General features: G+C 48.3%; 6 protein-coding genes across 6 annotated transcripts; 2 read left to right on the forward strand and 4 right to left on the reverse strand.

The window, feature by feature from the left end:
• Nucleotides 1–99: 99 nt before the first annotated feature.
• Nucleotides 100–1,854, reverse strand: ABOM_000617 (DUF890 domain protein; the record flags this gene model as incomplete). Its single annotated transcript, XM_022527747.1, has 10 exons — nucleotides 100–513; nucleotides 563–826; nucleotides 876–966; nucleotides 1,019–1,148; nucleotides 1,201–1,274; nucleotides 1,326–1,424; nucleotides 1,471–1,481; nucleotides 1,535–1,610; nucleotides 1,660–1,707; nucleotides 1,772–1,854. The coding sequence occupies 10 exons, from the start codon at nucleotides 1,852–1,854 to the stop codon at nucleotides 100–102; spliced, it is 1,290 nt and encodes a 429-aa protein (XP_022394513.1).
• Nucleotides 1,855–2,431: 577 nt separating this feature from the next.
• On the forward strand, nucleotides 2,432–5,284 carry pldA (putative phospholipase PldA; the record flags this gene model as incomplete). The annotated part of the gene is made up of 8 exons (XM_022527748.1): nucleotides 2,432–2,480; nucleotides 2,531–2,922; nucleotides 2,972–3,124; nucleotides 3,177–3,798; nucleotides 3,848–4,108; nucleotides 4,158–4,618; nucleotides 4,668–5,222; nucleotides 5,270–5,284. The coding sequence occupies 8 exons, from the start codon at nucleotides 2,432–2,434 to the stop codon at nucleotides 5,282–5,284; spliced, it is 2,508 nt and encodes an 835-aa protein (XP_022394562.1).
• A 7,276-nt stretch (nucleotides 5,285–12,560) lies between these two features.
• On the reverse strand, nucleotides 12,561–14,278 carry ABOM_000619 (ribose phosphate diphosphokinase subunit PRS1; the record flags this gene model as incomplete). Its single annotated transcript, XM_022527749.1, has 5 exons — nucleotides 12,561–12,591; nucleotides 12,647–13,704; nucleotides 13,776–13,896; nucleotides 13,950–13,959; nucleotides 14,020–14,278. 5 exons carry the CDS (start codon nucleotides 14,276–14,278, stop codon nucleotides 12,561–12,563), a joined length of 1,479 nt encoding a protein of 492 aa, XP_022394563.1.
• Nucleotides 14,279–14,526: 248 nt separating this feature from the next.
• ABOM_000620 (bifunctional precorrin-2 dehydrogenase/sirohydrochlorin ferrochelatase MET8) lies at nucleotides 14,527–15,357 on the forward strand (the record flags this gene model as incomplete). The annotated part of the gene is made up of 3 exons (XM_022527750.1): nucleotides 14,527–14,622; nucleotides 14,698–15,179; nucleotides 15,228–15,357. The coding sequence occupies 3 exons, from the start codon at nucleotides 14,527–14,529 to the stop codon at nucleotides 15,355–15,357; spliced, it is 708 nt and encodes a 235-aa protein (XP_022394362.1).
• A 463-nt stretch (nucleotides 15,358–15,820) lies between these two features.
• On the reverse strand, nucleotides 15,821–18,724 carry ABOM_000621 (TPR domain protein; the record flags this gene model as incomplete). The annotated part of the gene is made up of 1 exon (XM_022527751.1): nucleotides 15,821–18,724. One exon carries the CDS (start codon nucleotides 18,722–18,724, stop codon nucleotides 15,821–15,823), a length of 2,904 nt encoding a protein of 967 aa, XP_022394361.1.
• A 2,053-nt stretch (nucleotides 18,725–20,777) lies between these two features.
• ABOM_000622 (putative translation elongation factor eEF-3) lies at nucleotides 20,778–24,240 on the reverse strand (the record flags this gene model as incomplete). The annotated part of the gene is made up of 4 exons (XM_022527752.1): nucleotides 20,778–20,820; nucleotides 20,883–20,959; nucleotides 21,092–23,987; nucleotides 24,053–24,240. The coding sequence occupies 4 exons, from the start codon at nucleotides 24,238–24,240 to the stop codon at nucleotides 20,778–20,780; spliced, it is 3,204 nt and encodes a 1,067-aa protein (XP_022394360.1).
• Nucleotides 24,241–24,655: the final 415 nt, after the last annotated feature.

The raw sequence follows: 24,655 nt of genomic DNA on the forward strand, positions 1-24,655 counted from the left end.
GGCGAAGACAATCCAGCTCATCTACTTTACTATTAAATGTTAACCGTAATGGATCCGTGATCGAGAGCATCAATAACAACCGAACTTATATTGCTTCCTCTACCTGCCCTCAAGCTTCCTCTTCACCATACCACAGAAGCTCTCGAACAAAACCGAATCTGTGCCCTTGAGCCATCTTATCAGTACTCGAACGCCTTTCTCCTCGATGCCTTCCTTCCTCAGATGAACTTTGAACCCCAAGGCTGCGCTACTGTCATCAACATCTATATTCTGCATTGCACCAGCCGAACCTTTCATCTTCCTACGCGCCTGGCGGGACCACACATTTTCCATAGCGAACCCGACTCCCACGGCTAAATTATTGCGCCAGAGCCATTGAAGAGGAAGAGAAGCGAGCTCTGTATGGAGCTTTTGACTAGCATCGTCGATAGACTCGTTGGGGATATCGAAGATGTATTCGGACGGGAATGGGAGAAGGTGTTTTGGAAAAGTCGTGATCGATCTCGCCACGTCCTTTCTCTATCAGTATTATAGAATGCATATGCGAATGAGCGAGGCATACCACAGAAGGGCGGAGATCACCCCACGACCATGCTATCGCCCATCTCCTAGTCTTAGAGCCCTGGACAAACTCCGTGACCGCATAGTTGTGATTGCCATGCCCAATGAGCTTCTCGACCAGTATAGAGACACTGCTCAGTTTTCCCAGCATCGACGTATACCATAAGACTTTCTGGCGGAGCTTGAGGCTTTCTTCGATCATGCGAGACACGAAAGCAACTTCCCCTCCTTGGGTAACCATTTCCACTTCTGCACCGGTGCATGCCTGTATCTAGTGTGAGTACATGACCTTCGCGTTGGGATATGTGGCTTACAGAGAATGGTGGCCGTTCTTTTGCCTGCGCTGAGGACACCAGCTCCTCGCGAGAGGTATAAAATGGAGGGTTGCACATTGTGTAATCAAGGCTTTCGTCGCATCAGGAACAGAAGTACGTAAAGTATCGGCAGATCCACATACCCTTCGACTTCAAGCTTATCCAAGGGAATGAGATCACCATTGCAATCGGTCTTGACAATACGGATTCGAGACTCTAGCCTATTCCCAGATACAGCTTCTTGAGACGTTCGTATATTGTCATCATCGATGTCTTACGTGTCCGTTAGTTTTAGGTTATTTATTTTTCAAACAGGCAACCTTACCTGTTGCTACAAAATTCCACTGTGGCCGAACAGAGCAGCCAAGAAGCGGGTATATGCTGCAGCATCCTGTTCCTCTGTGGACGTTAGATCAAATTTACCTAGATTGATGATGGAGTGAGCTGTACATGTCAAGCCCGATAACCTTTCTATCAGGGTCGTAGTCATCACGATATTCATCGCCAGTAGTGTCTAAAAGGCTTTGCAACCATAGGATATAATTTAACCTGACAATATCAGAAATGGAATTCCATGCTCGGGATCATCGCGCACCTATTTGGCACCTACAGCTATTGTCAGTAGAAACAGATATAGGTGTACACTGGCTGGTACATACCGGCGGGCATAACCTATTCTCCGGAATGTGAACGTTCAGGCCAAAGTCTCGTTGCAAGAGACTTATGCTTAATTGACTACGGAAAGTTAATCGAGAGGCCAGACCCCACAGCTTGTAGATCTTACCGAACAGCATCCGGATCACTGAAGTCCAATTGATTATTTGGTTTCAGACTGTAATATCTCGCCTTAGAACGTGAAACCTCCAAACATCTGGTTCGATGGAGCCAAGACTTACTACTTCGCGAACTCGGGTGATTGCAGTGCCAGGGTGGCGAAATCGACGTCATCCTTGTAGATATTGTTGCGCATTGCCCTCATGGTGCTTTATGGAATCTGGTCAGTAAATCAATGTTGCGAGCTTTAAATTTACTACATGTCACAGGACTCTGGCATGATGATCGTAGTAGAGCCATTGGGAAAGTGCCCACTACGGATCTCGATTCTTTGAATGGTGGTGTTCGCTCTCCATTGAAGCAAGGGTGGGGCGTACCAGCGATGTTCAAGACACGAAGGAGCGGTTCGCTTCGCTTATCAACAGCTCCGTACAGAGTACGCAGTAGTACTAAGTACGTAGTACCGTACAAGTATTGCAATTGCGAGCTTCCGCAGCTTCCGTGGGACACTATTTTAATGCCTCTGGTGTGTGGATTCGCGGAGGGAAATATCAGGTGATGAGATCTCAGGCTCAAGAATTTAATTTGGCAAGGCTATAAGGCTAAATAATAACGTGATGTCATTGGGGGCTCGGCGCATACGTACCCCTCAATCATTGTTCGTTGGAGCAGAGCCCACTTTTTCAGGAACACATGGCTGCCTGGCTGCACTGCAACTCCCCACGTCACGTCGTTCTTTTTCTCAATTCAATTCCCCAAGGGCGCCGTTATAAGGTGTCACAATGGACAAGTTCAAGGAAAAGCTCCAGTCGTTGGAGGGTTCTTTCAAAGGTCAATCCTATCCACCAATTTGCTACGAACGAACTGACTAGGCCCGATAGATACCAACATTGTAGAGGAGGCGCACCACGTCAAGCATAAGGTTGGCAAATTCTTCAACATTGTCAACCCGAATCACCGCCATGACGAAGCGCATGAACAAGAAACCGACAGAAAAAGAACAGCGATCGCCGAATCCCATCGTTTCGAATCCTTCGCTCCGATTAGGGAGGGCAATAAGGTCAAGTGGTATGTTGATGCACTAGACTACCTCTGGGCTGTTTCGATTGCTCTTGAAAATGCAAAGGAGGTCATCTACATCGAAGACTGGTGGCTTTCCCCGGAGCTATTCCTACGCAGACCCGCGTATCAGTCTCAGGAATGGCGACTGGATCAAGTGCTCAAACGCCGTGCGGAAGCAGGAGTGAAGATCTACGTGATCGTATACAAAGAGGTCAGTCACCTTCAGTTACGCTAGAATTCTCAGTCACTTATAAAGTCAGGTTAATCAAGCACTGACTTGTAACTCGGCCCATACGAAACACGCGTTACGAAATCTCTGTCCAGAAGGTTCTCCTGGTCATGGAAATATCAAGATTCTGCGGCATCCGGATCATAACATTTTTGAGAATGCAGCCGACATGACACTGTACTGGGTGAGCTAATGCATCGAAACATGCTTGACGATCAACAACTGATGATGATAAGGCCCATCACGAGAAGTTTATTGTTATTGATTATGCACTGGCATTTATTGGAGGCATCGATCTATGCTTTGGGAGATGGGATGCTAACCAGCACCCTCTGGCTGACGTTCACCCATCAAATATGAAGGACGAGGTCTTCCCAGGACAGGATTTTAACAACAATCGCATCATGGATTTTCAGAGTGTTGCACAATGGCAATCAAATGAACTCAGCAAGGCGGACTATGGCCGAATGCCCTGGCATGATGTGGCCATGGGTCTTATGGGTGACTGTGTCTATGACATTGCTGAGCACTTTGTCCTACGGTGGAACTTTATCAAGCGCGATAAGTACAAGCGTGATAAATCTGTTGATTGGCTGATGCTGGAGGGCCGTCTCGGCGAAGATGAGGACCTAGTCGCTGTGCAGCGGCCTAAGTACCCTTGCGGTGACTATGTCCAGCATCCTTATGAGCCCCTAACCTCGAAGCCCCGTGGAGCCCAAGGCAGTGCGCGAGCACAAATTGTGCGCAGCAGTGCAGACTGGAGTAGCGGCATCCTGACTGAGCACAGCATCCAGAACGCTTACAAGGAGATCATCAGCAAAGCCGAACACTACGTCTACATTGAGAACCAATTCTTCAGTACGTTTGACTTATTCCCCTTTCACTATGCATTTACTGATTCTGTTAGTCACGGCCACTGGAGATCAACAGAAGCCTATACTTAATACGATTGGACGCGCAATCGTTGATGCTTGCGTCCGTGCTTCCAAAGAAGGCAGAAAGTTCCGGGTGATCATTGTGATCCCGGCCATTCCTGGATTTGCAGGAGATCTGAGACAGGCTGAAGCAACAGGCACCCGGGCGATCATGGATTACCAGTATAAGTCGATCAACCGTGGTGAACACTCGATCTTCGGCCAGCTCAGGCACGCAGGCGTCGATCCTACACGTGAGTAGCTTACCTTCTATTCTATTAAAACAATTGCTAATAGGCGAAGAACACATCTTTGTTTTCAATCTGCGCGCATATGATCGTATCAACAAAACCCCTGCTCTGGAAGAACTAGAGAAGGAAGCGGGAGTGACATACCATGACATCCAACGTGGAATTGCGGAGTCCATCATGAGTGACAGCGTTCATCCTTCCATTGGTAAAGAGGGCGATAAGGGCGAAGTTGGCTATGATGACGCGCAAAAAGAAAAAGAAGAGCGGCTTGCAAGGCTGCGGCGATATGAGGAGCAGGCCGAGCGCCACAAGCCCGAATACAAACCTTCCAGCAAGGATACGGTTGCCCACACGACTATGCTGAACGGTGGCAGGATGTCTGATGAAGCCTGGGAGGGTGAAGCAGAAGATGAAAAATACAACTTCGTCCAGGAGGAGCTCTATGTCCATGGCAAGGTGTGCATTGTAGATGACAGAGTTGCTATTTGTGGCAGTGCCAACATCAATGATCGGGTATGTTTCTTCTGATTTAAACCCACCAAGCCATAGCTGACCATGCCAGTCGCAACTGGGATACCACGATAGTGAACTGGCTATCGTTGTGGAGGACCAGGACTTCATTGACAGCATGATGGATGGCAAGCCATATAAGGCAGGTCGTCTAGCCGCTACACTCCGACGGCAGCTCTGGAGGGAACATCTTGGGCTGCTCCCAGCCCAGGACTATGACGCTTCGCAAAGCCCCAATGCGCAGCCACCAAATGTTTGCATGAACCATATCATCGAGGGACCCGAGAACAATTTTGTTATGGATCCTATGAGCGACCCGCTCTGGGAGATGTGGACCGGACGGGCGACTACTAACACAGAAATATATCGAATGCTCTTCCGTGCCGATCCGGACGACAACATCAAGAACTTCGACGATTATGACTGGTTTTCCCCGTGTCGTAACCGGATGAAGCAGGGACACTTGTTTGATCCGTTTCAGCGTGTCAAGGACGTTCGGGAGAAGTTGAATGAGATTAAGGGTCATTTAGTTTGGATGCCTCTGCGGTTCTTGGAAGACGCTAGTACTATGGCCGAGCCCGGGCTTCAGGTCAACCAGATTACCGAGGTAAGCGATCGACCGATCTAAGCGAGGAATTTACTAATAGAGAGCAGAGTATCTATACCTGAGTTTTGTTGTTTGGGGTTTACATTCCGGGTTATTTGATGATGGCGATCTCTCCTACAATCACATGGATACAATTTCTGGCACTAATCGTTGCAAAAGCTACATGGCGGCGTAGAAATTTCCGCTTCACTTTTGGGGTTGTCCTTGACGAAGCTAAGACGAATTTGATATCCTTAAAATTTTTGTGTAAGAAGTGCGATTTATTGAGTGGAGCGACCTACTGGCGAAAGTCCCACGATGCATAGCTTGATTAGTCAGGCTATAACTAGTTAACTATGGCATTATTGCATTGAGGTAAACGATAATCTTCCTCGAAGCTTCCAAATTCTAGAACAGTCTTAGAAGCCCGGCCGAGTATACGTATTGCGCATCAATACTTCGTATAGAGAGTATCGTATGATCAGCACATAAGAGCCCAGGCCGATCTCACCCCTTCTAGTACATATACCGTAATACTTGATATACATCTCAACAAAGCACATATAACTCATCTCCCAACCAACCCCCTAGACCTATTATAGGCATGACCCCAGAAATAAACTTTTCCAATATAAATCCCAACGCTAAACGCATCATCGACGATCACCCCAGACGGCAACTTCGATCCAAACCTTCAGACCCGCAAAAACACAAAAACAACAAAAATGGAATAAAATAAAATAAAATAAAATACAAAAGAAAGACATCATCGCAGTAACCCTCAATCCCATGACCATCACTCCCCCTAACTCCCATAAAGGAACTCTTTCCCGGCAGGATGCAAGCTGAAACTCCCTGCGTCACCCAGTACTCAACCACTGGCAAGAAGTGACCTTGCCCATGCATGCACACAAAGTTCCACACACACACACACACACACACACACACATATACACACACACACACGCTAGGTTAACGACCTCACATCCGCCGATCCAACTAGGGGTCCATTGTAACAATGCTTAGCCTAAACCATGTCTGACTCTTTCTCCTTCCGGCGGGAAAAGGCCGGGGCATACTTAAGTTACCAACAAGTTAACAACCAACGTCGCACCAAAGAAGAGTAAAGAATGAATGAATGCCCAACCCCAGATTGAAAAAGGGAAAAAAAAAAAAAAAAGGTTACAAATTATGCATAAAGCAATCTTAACCACTCCCCCCAATAATGAAATAGGATATTTGTTTATTTAGAGAGGGAGAGAGAGAAGGGGCGGCCTGAGCGAACGGAAAAGCGTTCCGGCATCACGAACCTCCCGAATTGAGTTTATAGAAGTATACTCCATACATTCATTCCGCCCCTGTCTCCATAATTTCTTCCCAACCCGAAGTCAAAGTGGGAGGAGGTTCGTTGGAGCCCACTTTTGTCCCGGGGGAGGGTTGCCAGTTTTTTTTTACTCTCCAAACCCGTCGTACTGTGTCGTACAATGGAATGGGAAGTTTCCAGGGATGGATGGTGACTTCATTGTCCGTTGGAAAGTGGAGCCTGGCGTGGTCCTGTCATACGGAGTATAATTCTTGGGAGGGGGGATATAATAGCCTCCTACTATTTATGAGAGGTGTTACAGCTTACCTTTTCACGTGTGACGTTGGAGGATGAGACGCGGGATAGCCGTGTAACAAGTAATCAACAGCGAACGCTATATTCCAGTAACAGGGTGGGAATTAAAAAGAAGTAAATTAAGTAGTAGATTGGGTTCTTGCGTTGCCGCATGGGGGGTTCTATCTTCTATCTGCATTCTTAACAAGCACGGGATAACAGGGAAAGAGGAAACAAGACGAAAATACAAACACGGTCGTAGGGAATTAGGATGTCGAAGCCGAAAATATCCATGGCCAACTTTTTTTTTTTTGTTTCTGGGAGATTCTGTTTTGGGTCCCAGAACCTTGACTCCAGGTCCATGCTTGCTGAAGAAAACCAGCTTCATCAAGGGATGCGTGTCAGAGAGGAGAGAGAGAGAGAAGATGGGAGTGGAAAGGATTCGAGACCGCTTGCTCCAGCCTTGATCGGTCACCCTTTTTTCTTGGCGGATCGACGATCAGACATTCAATCTGGGCTCCAGGGACAGCGCTGATTGGTTGCCTTCCACCCGGGAGAAGGATCCGTCGAGACTAATTCGTGCTCTGGATCGATACCAAGAATGTGGGAATGCAGGCGTCTGAGACAGCGAGAAGGGAATTAAGGAAATGGAAGGGAAAGGAAAAAGTTAATTCGTAAGTGGGATGGCAAGGGGTTGCCCGCCTGCAGCTGTCACGCAGGGATTTTGCTGCAGCAAGAACGTTTTTTTAAGGGTCTGAATCTAAGAAGGGGTCAGCGGTCGATCCTCAAGCTCTCGTTACACAAGGAAAGCAGGATTCGCTCCCCCATTTGTACCACTACTTACCGAAGTATACCAGACCCGATGGCTACCAGTGTAGCTGCTACTCAGGCCTTCGCGGTGTGGCATGAGTTACAGCGGCAGTGATTACAGATCTTGCAGCGCCAGATGGCCACAAATGGCCCCGAGGTGCAGTCCGAACAGCGCCAGGTGAGGATGTTCCCATTGGTGGCTTGCACAATAGCGAAAACATGTCCCGGGCATTGGTTGGCCATGGTGATGCTGTCCCGACAGGTTAGTTTAACATGTTTCAGTTCTAAAGGCTTGGTCCACGTCACTTACCTCAGGAGGTTCACGTAAGGTTAGAGTCCGGGGGGAAGTTTTTTTGGGTTCGGTCACTGAACCTTGGTTCACACAACAACAATGTCGAAACTTGGCTCTGGAAAGGAGCGGACGTGGAATTTAAAGCAAGCTCTAGGGAGTCCTTTGCGAGGGATGAAGAAGAATAGTAAGGGAGGCCGTATTCACTCGGTAGTAAGGAAGTTGCAAGGTCAGAGATGCAGGTAGACTGAAGAGGAATGAGGAGATGTTGTAGAGACGAATTGGCAGAAGCTCCATAGTATATATAGTCGCGAGCTTTCGATTAGGACCGGGAACGAGTTACCGTCTGCTAAGACGCATTGAACACGACCTTTCTGTACAGAAAACGGTAAGATGTGTGAAGTCCAGACCGGGCAACTTCAGCTACATGCCACTAGAATGATGCTAGAATTGTGATGCAAGTATCCGTACCCGGTTATTGTCTAAGGAGCATTAGTGGGGTGGAGCAACCTGAGTGTGATCGAAGAGATGTGTACGAAGGAAAGAGAAAAAAAGGAAGTAGAGAAGCCAAAGGGAAGAGGAATTGTGTGTGAGCTGAGGTTCGTGTGTCAGAGAGAGAGAGAGAGAGAATAAGAAAAAGAAAAAAAAGAAAAAGAAAAACAAAAACAAAAAGAAAAACAAAAGCCACGACGGGGAAATCTGGCAAGAGCCCAACAATGGATGTCAATAATGGGAAGGAGACCAATCATCATTAACTGAACAGTGGACAGTAAAGTGATATATCGCCAGTGGATCAGAGAAAGTGGGTATGAGAGGGCGCCCGGGGAGCTGGAAAGTTATGCGATAGTCCGGGAACCCTGGAGCTTCTCTTACCATATTTAGGATAGGTCTGGGGCTCACGATGTCGCAGATCTCGAAGATCATCATTCGATGGAGATAGCCGGGATCGGACAAAGGCGACAGGACTATTGGTACTCTACGCAGCTATAACCAGGGCCACGGATCTGGGCCTAAAAGTAAAGAATCGGATACTGATGATTGGAGGAGTAAAAAGGATTTCCCAGTGCCAGTGCATTGGGAACTTTTGGCGTGCGGATCCTTCCCAAGATCCATACTGACGGGGTATATTTTCTTTTTTTGATAGCTTGAATCTAATGTATTTATAGCGATATTACCTCCATTTTGATTTATTAATTTGATTTTTTCTTCCACCTGCCTCTTCCCCTCTCTCTATTTCAATAATTAGTCATGTCTTAACTAGTATATTTTTAATATTATTGTTAGAGTAACCTGAGAAACTCAGGACCCATGTGACAAATAGTTTTCATCATTTTCTCTCTCCCACTCCCACACTGGTTCCCTTGGCCCTAGCACAGTCCCGATTTCCATGGCTTGATGGGTTTTTATTTTTATTTTTTTATATTTTATTTTTCTTTTTTCATTTACCTGAAATTTCTTTCTGAGCAGGTGATTTTTGACGGATAAGAAACTTTGAAGTCCAATTTAAATTTTCTCGCACTCCCTTCCCGAAACCTCAATTCCCAATTCCACATCATGGTTGGTCGTATCTGACTTGTTTGGGCTCATCCCCATAGGCACGCTGTCCCATCAGGAAGCTTGTAGAAGAAGGGTCTCCCCTGTCCATGTTATAGCCACCGTATCACCGAGTTGCACCGGCACCCCTTTACCGAGGCCCCCGGTCTTTTAGCATCCCAGGCTGGAAGTTTAACTGCTCCACCATGAATCGGTGAGATGCTGACGATGCAGGGAAACCTTTTAGGTGTTCTGGAAGGGAGCAATCAGAGACGTCCGGAGTATACATCCCATTCCGGACACGTGATATGCATCCTCAGATGAGATTCCCATGCAGGTCTGGATGTATGTAGTGCATATCGATGTATGTTTGTGTGTGCATCACACCTATATAAGACGACTAGCAGTACTAGTCTGTCATTATGAAGTATAGTTGATGTGCCTCCCGACAAGAAAGGTTATCTCACTTTGGAATATCGTATAATCTGGCGCCAATTTTCTCTCGTGTTTTTTGTTTTGTATTTTTTTTTTTTGCCGAATTTCAAATTTTTGTGATGTGATGTGATCTTTTCTTTTCTTTTTTTTTCTTTATCTCTTTTTACCCACTCTTACCTCTCCCTCGCTCTTGTGCTGATCTTAGTTAGCTGATCGCGACGGACAATTGCAGAGGATCCACTGACCCGCCAACCGGGTTCGTGAGTCGGTGGCTTTCCAGTACGAATAGAGTTAAGTACCAGCTTAGTGCTGTCAAAAGCCACCAGCGCATAGGATGTGCAACCCAGACCCGAGAAAGGGGTAGTGGAGGCGGACACTTTACCTCGTTCGTTGGGCGGTGGCAACAATTGGAATCAAACATGTCGTAAATTCTTCTCCAACTTAAAAGCCGGCAGTCATTTAACATCCGGCAGACTGACCTGTCAACCAATTCCAAGAATCGGGAAACCAGGGGGTTCCTCAGCGCGCAGCCGAAGGTGTAAGACCTCCACTAGCTCCAGTCCTGTAAGCTAATTAGGCCCTAAATCTAGTTCGGGGGGGGGTTTGTAGTCGTATTGGACCACTAAAACAAGTAGATCGAAATTATCAGCAAATCATTAGTTCTAGCGGCCTGACTTTGGCAGGACCAAAAAGGACTAAAAGAAAATTGGGTCTCGAACCGACAAGAGAAATGCGCACGCGGTGCGCACAGCGTCCAAAGCCCCCAAATACCCAGCCTGTCGGACCTGACAGTGTTCCACACCAAGGCGCTAGGGCCATTGATGACATCGCATGGACGACGCTATATCTCATCAATCCCACTTCAGCCGAATCGTCGTAGAGGCTAACGGGGTACCCTAACGCCGGTCGCCGTATCAGGACACATTGGGGTTGTAGGTACTACGTAGACGCTGCTTGGATTCTCACGAGGGTAGTCGGTTATCCTCACTCATGCCCGCTTAGAACCTTCACGGAGGAAGCGAGCTAGTTGTGATCCTTTCCGATCCCGTTGCCCAATTGAGAAACAGTGACATCCAAGTTGAAATTCGAACCTTTGGTCGACTTCTGCGCTGATCTACCGGATCCTCTTCCCCGGCGTATTCCTGTGCCCCGGTAGGTTTCGTTGGCTTGTTAGTGTGTCCCCCCGTCTCCCGCGGAGTTGGTTCCTTTTCGAACAATGACCCACGCGTCCCGCTGGTACTTTTGTGCTAGACAGGTCTCTTTTTCCTTTCTCGCCTGCCCTGAATCGCCTGTAATCTCCCTTTTCACACAAAGGATAGTATGTCGTATTACCCGAAGTAATAGCGTCGTGTCTGTACCAATTCTCATGATATTTGTTTGTGGTGACCCGCAGAGCAATTCATTTCTCCGATGCCAGAGTCTCGTTGACATCCTGTTTCAAGGTGACTCGGCTGATTCGAGGACACATTGTGTGTCCACATGGCTGTAGCAAGTGAATGACTAGATGGGTCAGACCTTCTCCTGTGAATCTCAATCGAGCAAAGACCAGTAGATGACATCGATCGCAGGCATACCGATTCACTTTGGATCGGATCGGATCGACTTCTTGTAAATTCGAATGGCGTTCAACTGGGTACACCGCTACAACGATCGAGCTCAGGTCTACTGTGCGACGTCACATACACACCTCTCTGCCAAAAGTCTAGAACGGCACAGTACAATGAAGTCAGACCACCTAACAAACCTGCCGCCTACTTGACTCCGAGCAACGAAGACCAGTTCGGCTCATTACTTGCGCCAATGCTCAACCAATTGTTTGAGAGCGGCGGAGACCAAAGAATGACCCTGATATCTATCCGTACTCAACTACGCAAAGGCGAGACACAGCCTGTGCAGCCCAAGAAAGAGAGGAAAGAAAGGACTTGTAGGTTGGCACAAAACAGATATATTTTGGAAGTAGATTTGAGACTACGATGAATGCAAGTACAGAAATGTTCGAGATGTTCTCTTGCACCAGTTCCACTGGCCGAGGCCATGAAATACGAAAATTTCAGAAACTGGTGCCTTCACTCCTCGACAGCCCTGCCGCTAACTATCCCCCGTGTCGATTGACACAAAGAGCAGACAGCGAGACAGAACCGAATTTGCTCTCCCAACGCTCCGTTAAGAACAATCTTGTGAGTTTTCAAGATGTTCCTGCAGTACCCAAAGTGGACTGCATCGCTGGTGTAGTAAAATTATGGTTTGCCGGCTATTGGCTTCCCAATGAGATCAAAGCACAACTAAGTAACAAGGCATAAACAAAAGCCACATCATCTGTAGCCATAGGAGGCCAATCTTCCTATTTGAAGCGAGACCTGAAATGGTCGTTTGTGCGATGCTGAGATAAGTATGTTGAATCGATGCCCAGATAGGGCAACGGTTTTGAAACTTGTTAGAAAGAAATCGCCTAAGGTATCATGAGAGATGTACGGCCATAATTGTACGGGAGAAAGCAGAAGCCTGCGAAGTGAAAGCAAGTAACCGCCATCTGGTATAGAGGATAAGAAATTCATCATTTTTCAGGTCGTTACTCGCTTGAAGTCATCATCAATCAATGCGTCAAGTTCATGTTATACCGTAGTGGGCACGATGGCGAGATTTTACCCCGTCCAAAAGCATGGGAATAGAAAAAGGCGTAGTTGAAGAATACACGTTAGTCGTTCAGATGGAAAAGTGCCGAAACACTTCAGCAAGCGTTAGGATTCCCCAGTACAGCCGTGAATTGAAGGATAAACTTACCTTTCACCATAATGATGGCGTCTAATGCTCTCTGAGATGAGAGTCGATATATCGATGACGACCAACTTCTTCGATTTCTTAACCATCTGTTCCGAGATGGGGAAAGTGTTGGTCACTACAATGTAGTCAATCGCCTCGCACTCTTCCATTTGCTCAAGGGATTTATCTCCAAAGAGTCCGTGGGTTGCGATGCAGTAGACCTTCTTAGCACCACCCTTCTTCACAACAGTCTCTGCAGCAGCAATCCATGATCCACTTTTGTCAATCATGTCATCGACGATGAACACAGTCCTATCACGGACGTCGCCCACGAAAGTAATGGTCTTCTCTCGCTCGATAGCTCGTCCAACACTACCTTCTTCATCAGATGATTCAGCAGCATCAAACGAGCCGCCAAGAGCATGGTCGCCCGGTAAAGAAGACGTGGTGGAGACAAAGGATTCCGCCATTGGGTCAGGAATAGAATCGGAGCTTTCTGCCACAGTCTGCCCGGGTGTAGTGTCTCCAGACGCAGGCATAGAGTCGACTGGAGGATAATCATCATCGACGAGGTGACCCTCTACGAGTCTCCCAGTGATTACGTCGTGTACTCGGACATCCGTACACCCGTGAGCAGCCTCTAGCTCTGACGGGCGTCGAGCACCTGTTAGAATGTCTGGAAGCAAGGCATTTGCCGATAACAATGATTCCATGTTATCAGATAACCTATGCACCTCTTCGACTTGCGAATTATTATGACTTCCAGTCTGTACGTGAAGTACAAACGGATCATCCTCTTTTTGGACGGGCGTGCAGTCGTCATCTATGGAATCAAAGAAGACGGTGCTGTCCGTCATAGCCATATTCATCTTGGGCCGCCGCCTATCGGTAGTGACGATGCCGAAGTTGAGCTTTAAGGTGTCCGCCAATGATGTAACACGCTTGGTGCCCCCAGCATTCTTGCTGACAACGACTGCCTCTTTCCAGCCAGGAACATTCATGCGGATCCAACGAGCGATATAGGGTTCAGCAAACAGGTTGTCCACGGGTTTGCCGAAGAATCCCTGCATCTGGGATGCCTATATATTTCCTGATGAGAAATATGTCCAGGAAAAGACATTACACTGTCACCAATTGCTTTGTGACTCACATGCAAGTCCAATGTTATCACATGGTCTACTCCAGCAACTGAAAGGAGGTTTGCCAGCATGCGGGCGGTGATGGCACCACGGTGGCTCTTCTTTTTAGATTGGCGAGAGTATGGAAAATACCTCGGCTAGGTCAGCATCAATTGTGCGATAGTCAAACTAGGCAGGCAGCATACGGTATGACCGCTAGAATAAGGCGCAAGTTAGCCAGCTAAGATATTTAAAGACTGGATTTGGTGAGCATACCTGTGATGGACTTCGCAGAACCTCCTTTGCAGGCAGAGATCATGATCAAGAGTTCCATGACACTATCGTTAATCTTCTCACTGCCACTCTGGACAATATAGACATCTTGGTTCCGTACTGAGACACCAATGTTTACACTTGTCTCCCCATTGGCAAATTTACCTAAGTCTGCCCGGGCAGGTTGAGTCCCTAACCGGTCGCAGACCACCTTAGCAAGTGTGGGATGCGATGTCCCAGAGAAAATCTGTACTCCCCGCATTTTGATGCAATTATGTGCTAGAATAAGGCATGGAAAAGGGACTGGGGGAAGGTTCAAGGTGGTGGTAGAATGGGGAGCCCACGATGAGCAACGGGAAAGAAAGAAAAAAAAAATTTTGGAGAGAAAAATAGCTGGAGCTTTTCGTCACGGGGTTTTGTTGCTCCCCGTACCGAAGTCCCCGCCAACCTCACTTCGATAAACCCCGCTTTGCTGATAGTTAATCGAAGCCCAATTCCACCAATTCCAATATGCCGCGGAAATTTCCTGAAGTCCAGGGAGGAGGCTCTCTCATTGTTGCCTGGCAGGTGAAAGACAAACATGTCTTGGTTGTAGGAGGTGGGGAGGTAAGCTCCTTTAGCTAGCAACCAACTACTATATATATTTGGAATACGTTTTGACCGGTTACATGCTGAGCATAGGTAGCCGCCGGTCGCATCCTCCATGCCCTTAACGCCGATGCCAAAGTAACGGTTGTCTGTCCTGCCTCTGGTCTCAACGATGAAGTAGCATTTCGGGTCTCCGAGGGCCAAGTATCTCACATCGATCGGAACTTCGAGCCAACAGACCTTGAAGGAGCAGATATGGTTCTCTGTGCCATTGACGACCCAGACGCCTCGACCCGTGTATGGAAACTGTGTAAAGAGAAGAGAATACCCGCAAACATCGCCGATGTACCTCCTGAATGTGACTTCTACTTCGGTAGTGTGCATCGGGATGGCCCGTTACAGGTGATGGTCAGCACGAATGGAAATGGCCCCAAGCTTGCGAGTATGGTACGAAAGAAAATCGCCGACACTCTCCCCGACAATATGGGCGCCGCAATAGAAAATGTGGGAAAATTGCGGAGAAAGCTAAGGGAGGTAGCTCCCAAGGTAGAGGAAGGTCCAAAAAGGATGAAATGGTAAGTGGTCCAAGATACCTTACAAACCTCTACTGACATTTTACCCAGGATGTCTGGAGTCTGTGAATCCTGGGGCCTGGGCGAACTTGTACAGATGAATGACCAGGATATGGACAGCCTCCTAGCCCATTACGAGTCCGGCAAGATCCCCACATTCGATGAAGTCCGGTCTAACTGACCGCCACCTTTGCATACACTGCAGTCGACGTTTCCAGGCAGTGAGATCGTCATTGGCTTAATGTCTCCAAACCTGGGAACCATCCCTTACCCAAGATTATCTCAGTGGAAAGGAGCCCGTTGCTTTCATAGCAGAGCAAGCATTTATGTACATGTACCGGAGGGTCGTGGTCAACCTCGATATCAAGCAGCTTTTCAGCAGATAGTCGTTACAGACCTCTCTCTGCTTGTTGACAAGAAGTCAACATGTTTCCTACGTTGAAGAAATGACCACCTATAACCGAGGAGAATCGGGTTTCGTCCATTCTGCTCCGGAAGTGATTTCTCAACCGTGTTTCGTAGAGGCCATTGGAAAACCGAACTCGGATATAAAAGGGAAAGTGGCAGTGTATGTAGTCTCTGAAATGGGATTTTGTGTACCGATCTATAATGAAAATGAAAACTTAATCACATAGGAGGCCTGCTTATGTACTTCCAACCTCACTCTGCAGCTCCTTCAACTGCGACCACCCTTCACTATCCTCCCAGAACTCCTTGCCTTTGCCCAGAATACCCCTCACTGCACTACGAGCCTTAAACCTCCAATCTTTGGCAACGAGCTCAGCCTCACCTGCATCTTCCTGGCCTTCTTTGTCCATAGGTCCGTATTTAGAATACCCATTGCGGACCAATTTCTCTGTAGCACGTACGATTTCCATCCACTTCTTCTCATCACCCATCTGGAATGCCCCCTGTGTTGACGAGGCTACGGTGGCACGCCAGGCCTTTTCATGGGCTTCTAAGGCTTTCGTCGGCCGTCCACGCCATTGTTCAACGCGGGCAACAAGAAGCCAAAGTGAGGCAGAGTGGGTGATTTGTGGCACAACCGAGTTGTCCAGCAGAGACAGAATCTGGCCAGCGATTGTACCACTGCGAACGAGTTGCTGAGGAGGCTCACTGCCATTGTCAACTTTGATTACAAGCTCTTCATACTCGTAGGCAGTGGTAAGGTGATCGACAAGCATGCCCAAGACCGGAAGATCGACCGCTTTTTCGCCTTTCTTATCCCCAAGAATCTCAATGAGTTTCCTCTGTGCGGTTATAACATCACGGAACGGGGTAAACGGAGGAGGGATTGAAGCTGCCACCGTAAGCACGTTGTCCCAGATACGAGAGTTTGTATTCTTGAGTTGAGCCGCACGACTGAGGGCTGCAAGGGCCTCGCGCTTGTGTTTGTGAGGATCTTCCGACGCTTTTTCTGTTTCCGCTTCGCGCTCTTCGTCTGGCAGCTGCTCCACAGCAGTGGGCGTGGATTCATCTGGCTGAGGTGTTTGTAGAATAGCTGCAGCAAGGTTGCTCCATGATTCAGCATCGTTTTCTTCCAATTGGACGGCCCGAGTAAATGAGGCCTTCGCATCATCCCAACGTTGTAGTTCAAGCTGTACACAGCCTAGTGAGAACCAAGCGCCGTGGTTAAGACGGTTAATTTGCAAGCTCTTGCGGAAAGCTTCCTCTGCCTTTTCCAAAGCAGGTGGCTTCAACGTGAGGTAATGCCGAGCCAGAGACCTCTGAGCGCGGGCGTATCTGTTATTTGAGACCTCCCACGCGCGCTCGTACATGGCTGGGTCTGAGTCAAGATCTCCCAGAATACAGAAAAGTCTTGGGGCATCAGCAGGTAGAGGCGAGAGCTCGGGTCCCTCAAACTTCTCATTTTCATCCTCAAGCTCTTTGTTCGTAGGTTCGTAGAGTTGTCTGCGAACCATGGACTTAGCCTTCTCCTCTCTTTCTGTAGCGGCATAGCATAGCGCAGCCTCCGCCCACATCTGTAAACGCTCATAAATTTCCAGAGCAGTACGCAATCCTCCGAGATTGACCCAACGAGTTGCCAACTCAGCCTCGAGATCCCACCTGGTGGAGAAGCTCAGATGCCATATGTATTCGAGTCTCTCTGCAGCTGACGCGGATTCGGATTTCTCGGGTCTTGGAAGGAATGTAGTAGGTTCCTCGACAGTAGAAGTGGCTTGACTATCGAGGGTAGCGGTGTCGGCAATGACTTGATCCACAAGAGCTTGCATTTGCAAAACCGATCTTTCCACAGTTCGAGCCCTATAGCCCTCAATTCTGCTCCGAGCTAGAAGACCCTGTGTGTAGATCTGCCAGTTTGAGCTACCACCCTCAAGGACTCGGGTGGCGTAGGGGTGTGTCTCCTCTCGAGTTAGACCATCCTCTGGTGTAGTGTTAGTTATCGCGGCCGCAAGAGCTAGGAGAATAGCGGAGTCCACAGGGTTGAGCTTTGGCTGATTCCCGGGATCAAGAGATGCCAGCATTGGCGGGAGCGTCGACTCCTCTTGTACGGTAACTTGCTTATTCTGGAACTCTTGTTTCTCATCCTTCGTAAAAGATATAGATTCCAGAAGGGTATCATCGTTGAGGTCTAAGTTCTTCGGCCCCGAGGGCTCAGAATCACCTGAGTTGTTGATATTCGTATCTCCTGCATCTTCGGCACTCTTCGCAATGATGACAAGTTGACTGATATCGCGCTCTTGGAACTTAGTTCTTTTGCCCAATTTTCCGGTTAAAGCAAATTTGAAATTCCGTTCTGATGCAGCCTTGTCGATATCGGCTCTGGCTTTGGAATCAAAGCCGTGATGAGTGTGGATAAGTGCTCTCTCGAGTAGGAATTTCCCTTTCTCTGAGCCAGCAGTATTTCCATTCAACAAAATGCTGCTAATTTGCTCCATGTCGGAATAGATCGCATCCTGAAGCGTGCCAGTGATTTCTGATAGCATCTTCTGGTGAAGAAAATTGACACGCATTCTTGCCGTCCTAGCAACCAACGGGCCATTCGTAAGTAGAACATCAGTATCGGCCAGGATAGCCTTCGCAACAGCGAAAAGCTCCACATTCGGAGTCAACTTATAAGCTGCTTCACCATCTACCGAGAGACCGCGAATTATATGCGCTCGGACGGCTCTCAGGCATGTCGGATCAGCTTGCAGAGTGGACGGAATAATTAGCTCTGCAGGGTTGAAGCTTAGTGGGGGGCCAGTGACATTGGACTGAAGAAAACTGAAGAGGGCTGCTAGACCAATGTGAAGCAGCTGCGAACTCCGCTGTTCAGAGGTCAGGCCATCTAGTGGCGATTGAGATATAGACTTCGTCTTGTTTGTCAAAAAGGCTGTATACGAGATTTCTCCGCTAGATACACGAGCGAGAGTACTCTCATCTGCCGAATCGTGGCCAAAGACAGCCTTTGCGAGAGGTAACTGTAAGATTGGAACTATCTCAGCATCTGCTAACCGGATAGGCTCATATAATTGCTTCAACGAGGACGCTTCATCATATAGCGTGTCTAATGACGCGGGGTAAGCAATCGAAGCCTCAGCCATTTTTAAGAGTCCTAGTTGCTAAGAAAACGGATGTCAAGTTCAAACTGGCAAGGAAGACGGTTTCTCTTCTAGACCAACTAGGAAAACTCTCAATTTTGGCGGTTTGATAAACGTTATGGGCCCCTCAGTTGTGTGAGAACGAGGGATTCAAATATGAATTCTTGGGTTGACGCAATATGTTCAAAATAACATGCTACAGCCCCCCACACACCATCGACGTCGAGTCTTATAAGGTAAAGGGTGTGACTAGTAGATATGAGTGGAATGAGCCTGAAGATGGGAACCCACGATGCCGCTCAATTAATAAAACCCCGCCAAAAAAAGGCATATTTATCGATAAGGCAAAAATTTGTAAAGGCGGTGGTGGGGGCTCTGGGATGTGGCATTAAGAGCTCCACAGATGGCGCACCCGAGAAAATATCCAATGTGCAATATGAACACGCACTGATAGTACTACTCCGTACTAGTATATAAGTGTACTATGATTGTTATGACGAACCAACTCCCCATTCTGACTCATTTGAGTCCCTGGATATTGGGGTAAATAACATTACTTAAGAATGAAGTCCTGAGGGGAGTAATTGTTTCCTTCAAACGAAAGAATCCAATCTGAGGCTAACTATTGATTTAACCGATGATACAGTATCCGCGAATTGGTAGTCTATTGTCAATTTACTTAGGCCTATCTTGTGTAATTCCAGCATTTCAGTCATCCCAACTTCAAACAGTTCAAGTAGTCCAAGCAGGCAGGTAAAAAGGTAGGCACATCAGACAATCTGAGTCTATTATTTGCGCCCAATTTACTAGCGAACTGGAGTAAGTGAATCGGTTCTACTACCAAATTTCCACGTGTTTCTCGATTCTTCGGCATGGAGATTCACACAAATGATTGGTTTATTCGTAATATCTTCGGGTGGACATTTTACTGAGCCTTGTCTTGTTTTTTTTTGTTAGAGAAGGTACCTTCTGAAGTTGACTGTTGAACCCAAGCTCTATCCGAACATGCGTGGTCAATGACTCGGAACAGGAGTAGGGATCACGGAAGTAGTATCCGTAGATGCATAGATACTACCCATACGATTAGGAGTAGACTAATGTCCCATCGGCATCCCCGTATTTGCTACACGAGGCGAATCTTCCTGCACTCAAGTTTGACTTAACCTGAACTTTAGGACACTCATATCCTGGAGATGGAGTGGGTGGTTCTCATAAGATACCACGCCAGTTATTTGTTTTAAGTGCTGTTAATGAATTAGGGCGACTCATTTGAGCTTTCATCTTCAATATGGTTAAGGAAGGAATACGGTGAAAACGCATGGGAGTGACAGTAGATGATGGCTAGAATAGAAGTAGAAAGGATCTGGAAGATGATAGATACATGGGATATAGTTGAGACAAGTGGTGTCATAGGACAGTATGGTATCGTGGTAAAGATGATTAGCTCAACAGACTTACACATGGTATAGTGTTTGAAACCTAAAGCAATCGAATATATGGCTTCATAGAGCTCAAGCAGATGAGCCTATACCAGATGTCGGCATCCCCATGATCTATAGAGCCTCGGAAAAGACATATAGTCAATGATGCTATTCCTATCTTTACCGATGTTCGGGACTTCAAGTATAACACGGTGTGGACACTGAAGCTTGCTAATAAACGGATTAGGTTAAGGCGAAGGCGTCTCATAATTGAGGGACCACCTTCGTTCAGTTGGAAACCTGGCTCAGTCAACGGAAAGTGAGTAAAATAGTTATCAGACTGAAATGAAGTATACGCCGTATTGGATAGTGTCTCATTTCGCCTTCAAATAGGCAGCGCGAGCATCTGTTAGTTGACTCTTCAAATACTAGTTACCATTTGCGCCTACAAAGGATTCTACAAGCAATAGCAAGGGCCAAGGCACCGCGAGAAAAGAAGCATTTGAAATCCGTTAATGGAAAGTAAATTCATCCGATCATAACTTCTATCGAGGACATTACAATAGCCATTCGAATATTAACCATGAGTGAAAAGTAATCCCTTAGAACAACTCGCTTTCTTTTCAATTATTCGTTTAGAAATCATCTTCATCAGAGAAGACATCCTCACCACGCTTCCTGTAGCAAGAGATTAGCATGCATTTCGTGAGAACATGGGCTCACAGCTTGTGAAAACTTACTTCCTAGCCATACGCTCCTTCTTCTTCTTGCGCTGTTCGGAGCTAGTCAATTTCTTGGCCTTCTTAGGAGCTTCGATCTATTGAAGAAGTTAGAATATTGTACCCAAGAGTAGAAGAAGCTGAGAATTGGGGTGCGGAAAGGGGGAAAAAGAAGGAAAAAAAAATGAGGGGTTCGAGTGATGATGTTGACTATGCAAGTTTGAACATACCTTGTTGCCCATAGCATCAAAGGTGTCCTCCTCATTGACCTTCTCGGTAAGACGGGGACCAGAGCCCTGGCCCTGAACCCAGTTGTGGCCGGAAGGAGTCATCTTTCCGTCGACAACAGCCCAGACTTCCTCAGTGAGGTTCTCAGTGAACTCACGGGAGTGAGTGATGATAACGACACCACCCTCGAAGGTCTTGATGGCCTTGGAAAGGGCACCCAGAGAGTCACGGTCGAGGTAGTTGGTAGGCTCGTCCAGGACGATGACGTGAGGACGCTGCCAAGAGCAGGCGGCAAGGACGACCTTGACACGCTGACCTCCGGAGAGACCACGCATACGAGAGTGGGAAACGAGTTCAGCATCGAGACCGAACTGGGCGCAGTGCTCTTCGATCTCCTTGCGAACCAGAGGACGGAACTGACCGCTGGCAAGGGCCTCCTTCTGATCAACCTCGGCAACCATCTTGGCGTGGGACTGGATGATCTCGTTACGAGGAATCCAGGCGTTGTCGCTGGTCATCATGGGGGTCCACTTCTCGCTCTTCATGCCGATGTTGTCACCCAGCAGGAAGGAACACTCGTACTCGTAAGTGTTCTTGAACTTACGACGGGAGTGGATACCAATGACCCTACGGGGGGTACCTTCGATCTTGTAGATCTTGTCCATGGCCTTCTCGTCCTCATCGGTGACGATCTTGTTGGCACGGTCCATGGTCTCACGGTCCTCACCGGTCTGGAAACGCCACTGGATGTACTCGGAGGGAGTGCTGTCAAGGTGGTTATCAATGTGGGCGAAAGCGTGCTGCTTGATGTAGGCGATACGGATGTTCTCGTGCTGGTAGACCTCACCAGCGGTGGGGATCAACTCACCAGTCAAAACGTTGACCAGTGTAGACTTACCGGCACCGTTGGGACCGATGACAGCAATACGAGATCCCAAAGACACCTGGAAGGAGATATCGGTAATCTGGGGACGAGGAGTGCCGGGGTACTGGAAGGTCATGTCGGAGACACGAATAATGGCCTTGGCCTTGGTCTTGACACCCTCAAGGAAACCGGGCTCGGGGAACTTGAACTCCATATCGGAGGCACCCAGCTCGTAGTAAGAGCGAGCGGAAGGAACCTTCTTAACGAACTCGCTCAGGGTACCACGGTAACGCTTAAGCTTGAAGTTACGCTCGTAGTGGATGACGTGCTGGATAACGTTGTCCAAGAACTTGCTGTCGTGGGAAACAATGATGGAAGTGCAAGGGGAGGTGCAAAGGTAGTTTTCCAACCAGGCAACGTTCTTGACGTCCAAGTGGTTGGTAGGCTCATCCAGAAGCAGGATATCAGGCTTCTCGAAAACGGCACGGGCAAGGGCCAGCTTCATCTTCCAACCACCAGAGAGGGCGGTAATGGGGCCGTTGAGCTGCTCACGGAGGAAACCGAACTCTTCGAGCTTGGCTTCGACCTCCTCCTGCTTGGGGTCAAGTCCAACCTCGCGGAGCTTCTTCATGGTCCAGCCAATGACGGTTTGCTCAGTATCGGCAGAATCCAAGTCGTGCTCAACGTAGACGGTCTTGACCTCATCCTTCTTGGGGAAACCCTCAAGCTGCTCGTTGTTGATAGCACGCATAAGGGTGGTCTTACCGGTACCGTTGGGACCGAGAAGACCGTAACGCTGACCACGCTTCAAGCGGAGGTGGGTCTGGTTCAGCAGGATCTTGGCACCATAGGCCAGGGAGAATGTGCAGTTGCACAGATCCTCACCCTCCTCCTCGTCAGAGAGGACTGCATCCTCAGCAGCGGCATCAGGAGAAGCACGCTTGCGGAGGGTCTCGGCAACAGACTTGGCTTCCTCCTCACCGACAATGGCGATGATGTAGGGGAGAGCGTTCTGAGTCCAGCTCTCAATCTCGCCGACCTTCTCGTCAACAAGCTGACCAGCGATGGCACCAACGTAGTTGATGACGGCCTCGGACTGCTTGATCTGCTCGTCAAACTTGGGGGAAAGGATCTCCTTGAGGATACCAGCAACGGTGGAGATGTCACCAGCGGTGGAGATCTCAGGGATCTTGCCATCCTTGACATCACCAACACGGCTGAGGGTGGCCAAGGCCTGTTCGGTCTTGCCACGAGCTTCAGGGTCGGGCAGGGTGTCAAGGTTGTGGGTAAGACGAGGCATCAACTTAGGCAAGAAAGGAGCGACGATCTGAGGGTCCTCGACAAGCTTACACATGTTGTCGACGATGACAGCAGACTTACGCTTGATGGCAGTCTCACGCTCGACAAGACCACGGTCAAGCAAGGGGACCATGATAGCGAGGGTAGGTCCAGTGACATCGGAAACGAAAGTGGTGGCACCGAGCAAGTGAACGGTCTCGGGGACGTTCTCAGGCTTGGAGATACACTTGATGAGCTCGGGAATGAAGCGCTCGATATCCTTGTTGACGATGAGACCGCAGACCTTCTCCATGGTGGAGTAAGCAGCCTTCTTAATTTCGGCCTTGGTATCCCACATGGCCTCGGAGACAGCAGGAATCAGGGCGGGGACACGGCAAGAGACCTGAGCGGGGGCGGTCTCAATGAGAGAGTTGAGGCACTCAAGAGCGCACAGCTTCTCAGTCCACTTCTGGGCGGACTCCAGAGACTCGAGGATAGGAGGAATGACGGCCTTGACCGCGTTGGCGTTGATGCCCTTGACAATGGCAATGGCAGCACTCTGAGCGGCGTCCTTGACGTTGGTCATCTTGTCACCAACGGCAGCGAGGACAGGGCGGAGAAGAGTCACGAGGTGAGGCTCAACACCGGGGGCGATGGTGGCGTGGGAAGCAACGGCCCGGATAGCGTCACAAGCGCGCTGGCGGGCATTGGCATCCTTCTTGTTAGAGAGCTGCTTCTTGAGATCTTCAGCGAGCCTAGGTTGCGTTAGTCAACTGATTCGAGAAAAAGATTTTTCTCTCGAAGTGGGGTGTCGACATACTTCAGGGGGAGGGCCTGTTCAGGGATAGGACCGCTAAGGAGGTGAGCAATGTTGTCGGTAGCGGCGTTAACCTCATCCTGCGTGGAGGAGATGTTGAGGTTCTTGAGCAAGTCCTCGAGGACAGAGAGAGACTGAGCGGTCTCCTTGCTGGAAACAGCAGGAACCGAAGAGGCAGCAGCAGCAGGCATTTTGGGCGTAAGAAAGTCGGAACTCGTAAATTCGAAAAAGAGGAAGAATGTGAAAGAGAAAAAAAGCAAGAACGGTCAAAAAGCGTTCTATTAGGGTATCTCGATAAGAGGTGACGGCCCACGAAAAACTGTGTCTTGACGAAGCAGACACAGAACACGCTCTAAACGGCCGAAGGGAAATCTAACTTTTTGATTTGTCTAAAAGACAAACGAGAAAAAAAACAAAAGTTTTCACAAAAGAGAGGACCAGACCTCTTTGAAGGAGATAGGAGGGGATATGGTAAGAGGAGAGAGGAGGAGGGGGAAAAAAGTGGATGGGGATGGATGATATTTATCGGTTTGTGGACTACTTTTTCGCCGCCCAACCCTCCAAGAGAGGCAACCCATTGCAAAATTTTTTTTCTTTTCTCCCACC

This window comes from Aspergillus bombycis (assembly GCF_001792695.1).
Source record: "Aspergillus bombycis strain NRRL26010 chromosome Unknown contig00002, whole genome shotgun sequence".
Taxonomy (NCBI): Eukaryota; Fungi; Ascomycota; class Eurotiomycetes; order Eurotiales; family Aspergillaceae; genus Aspergillus; species Aspergillus bombycis.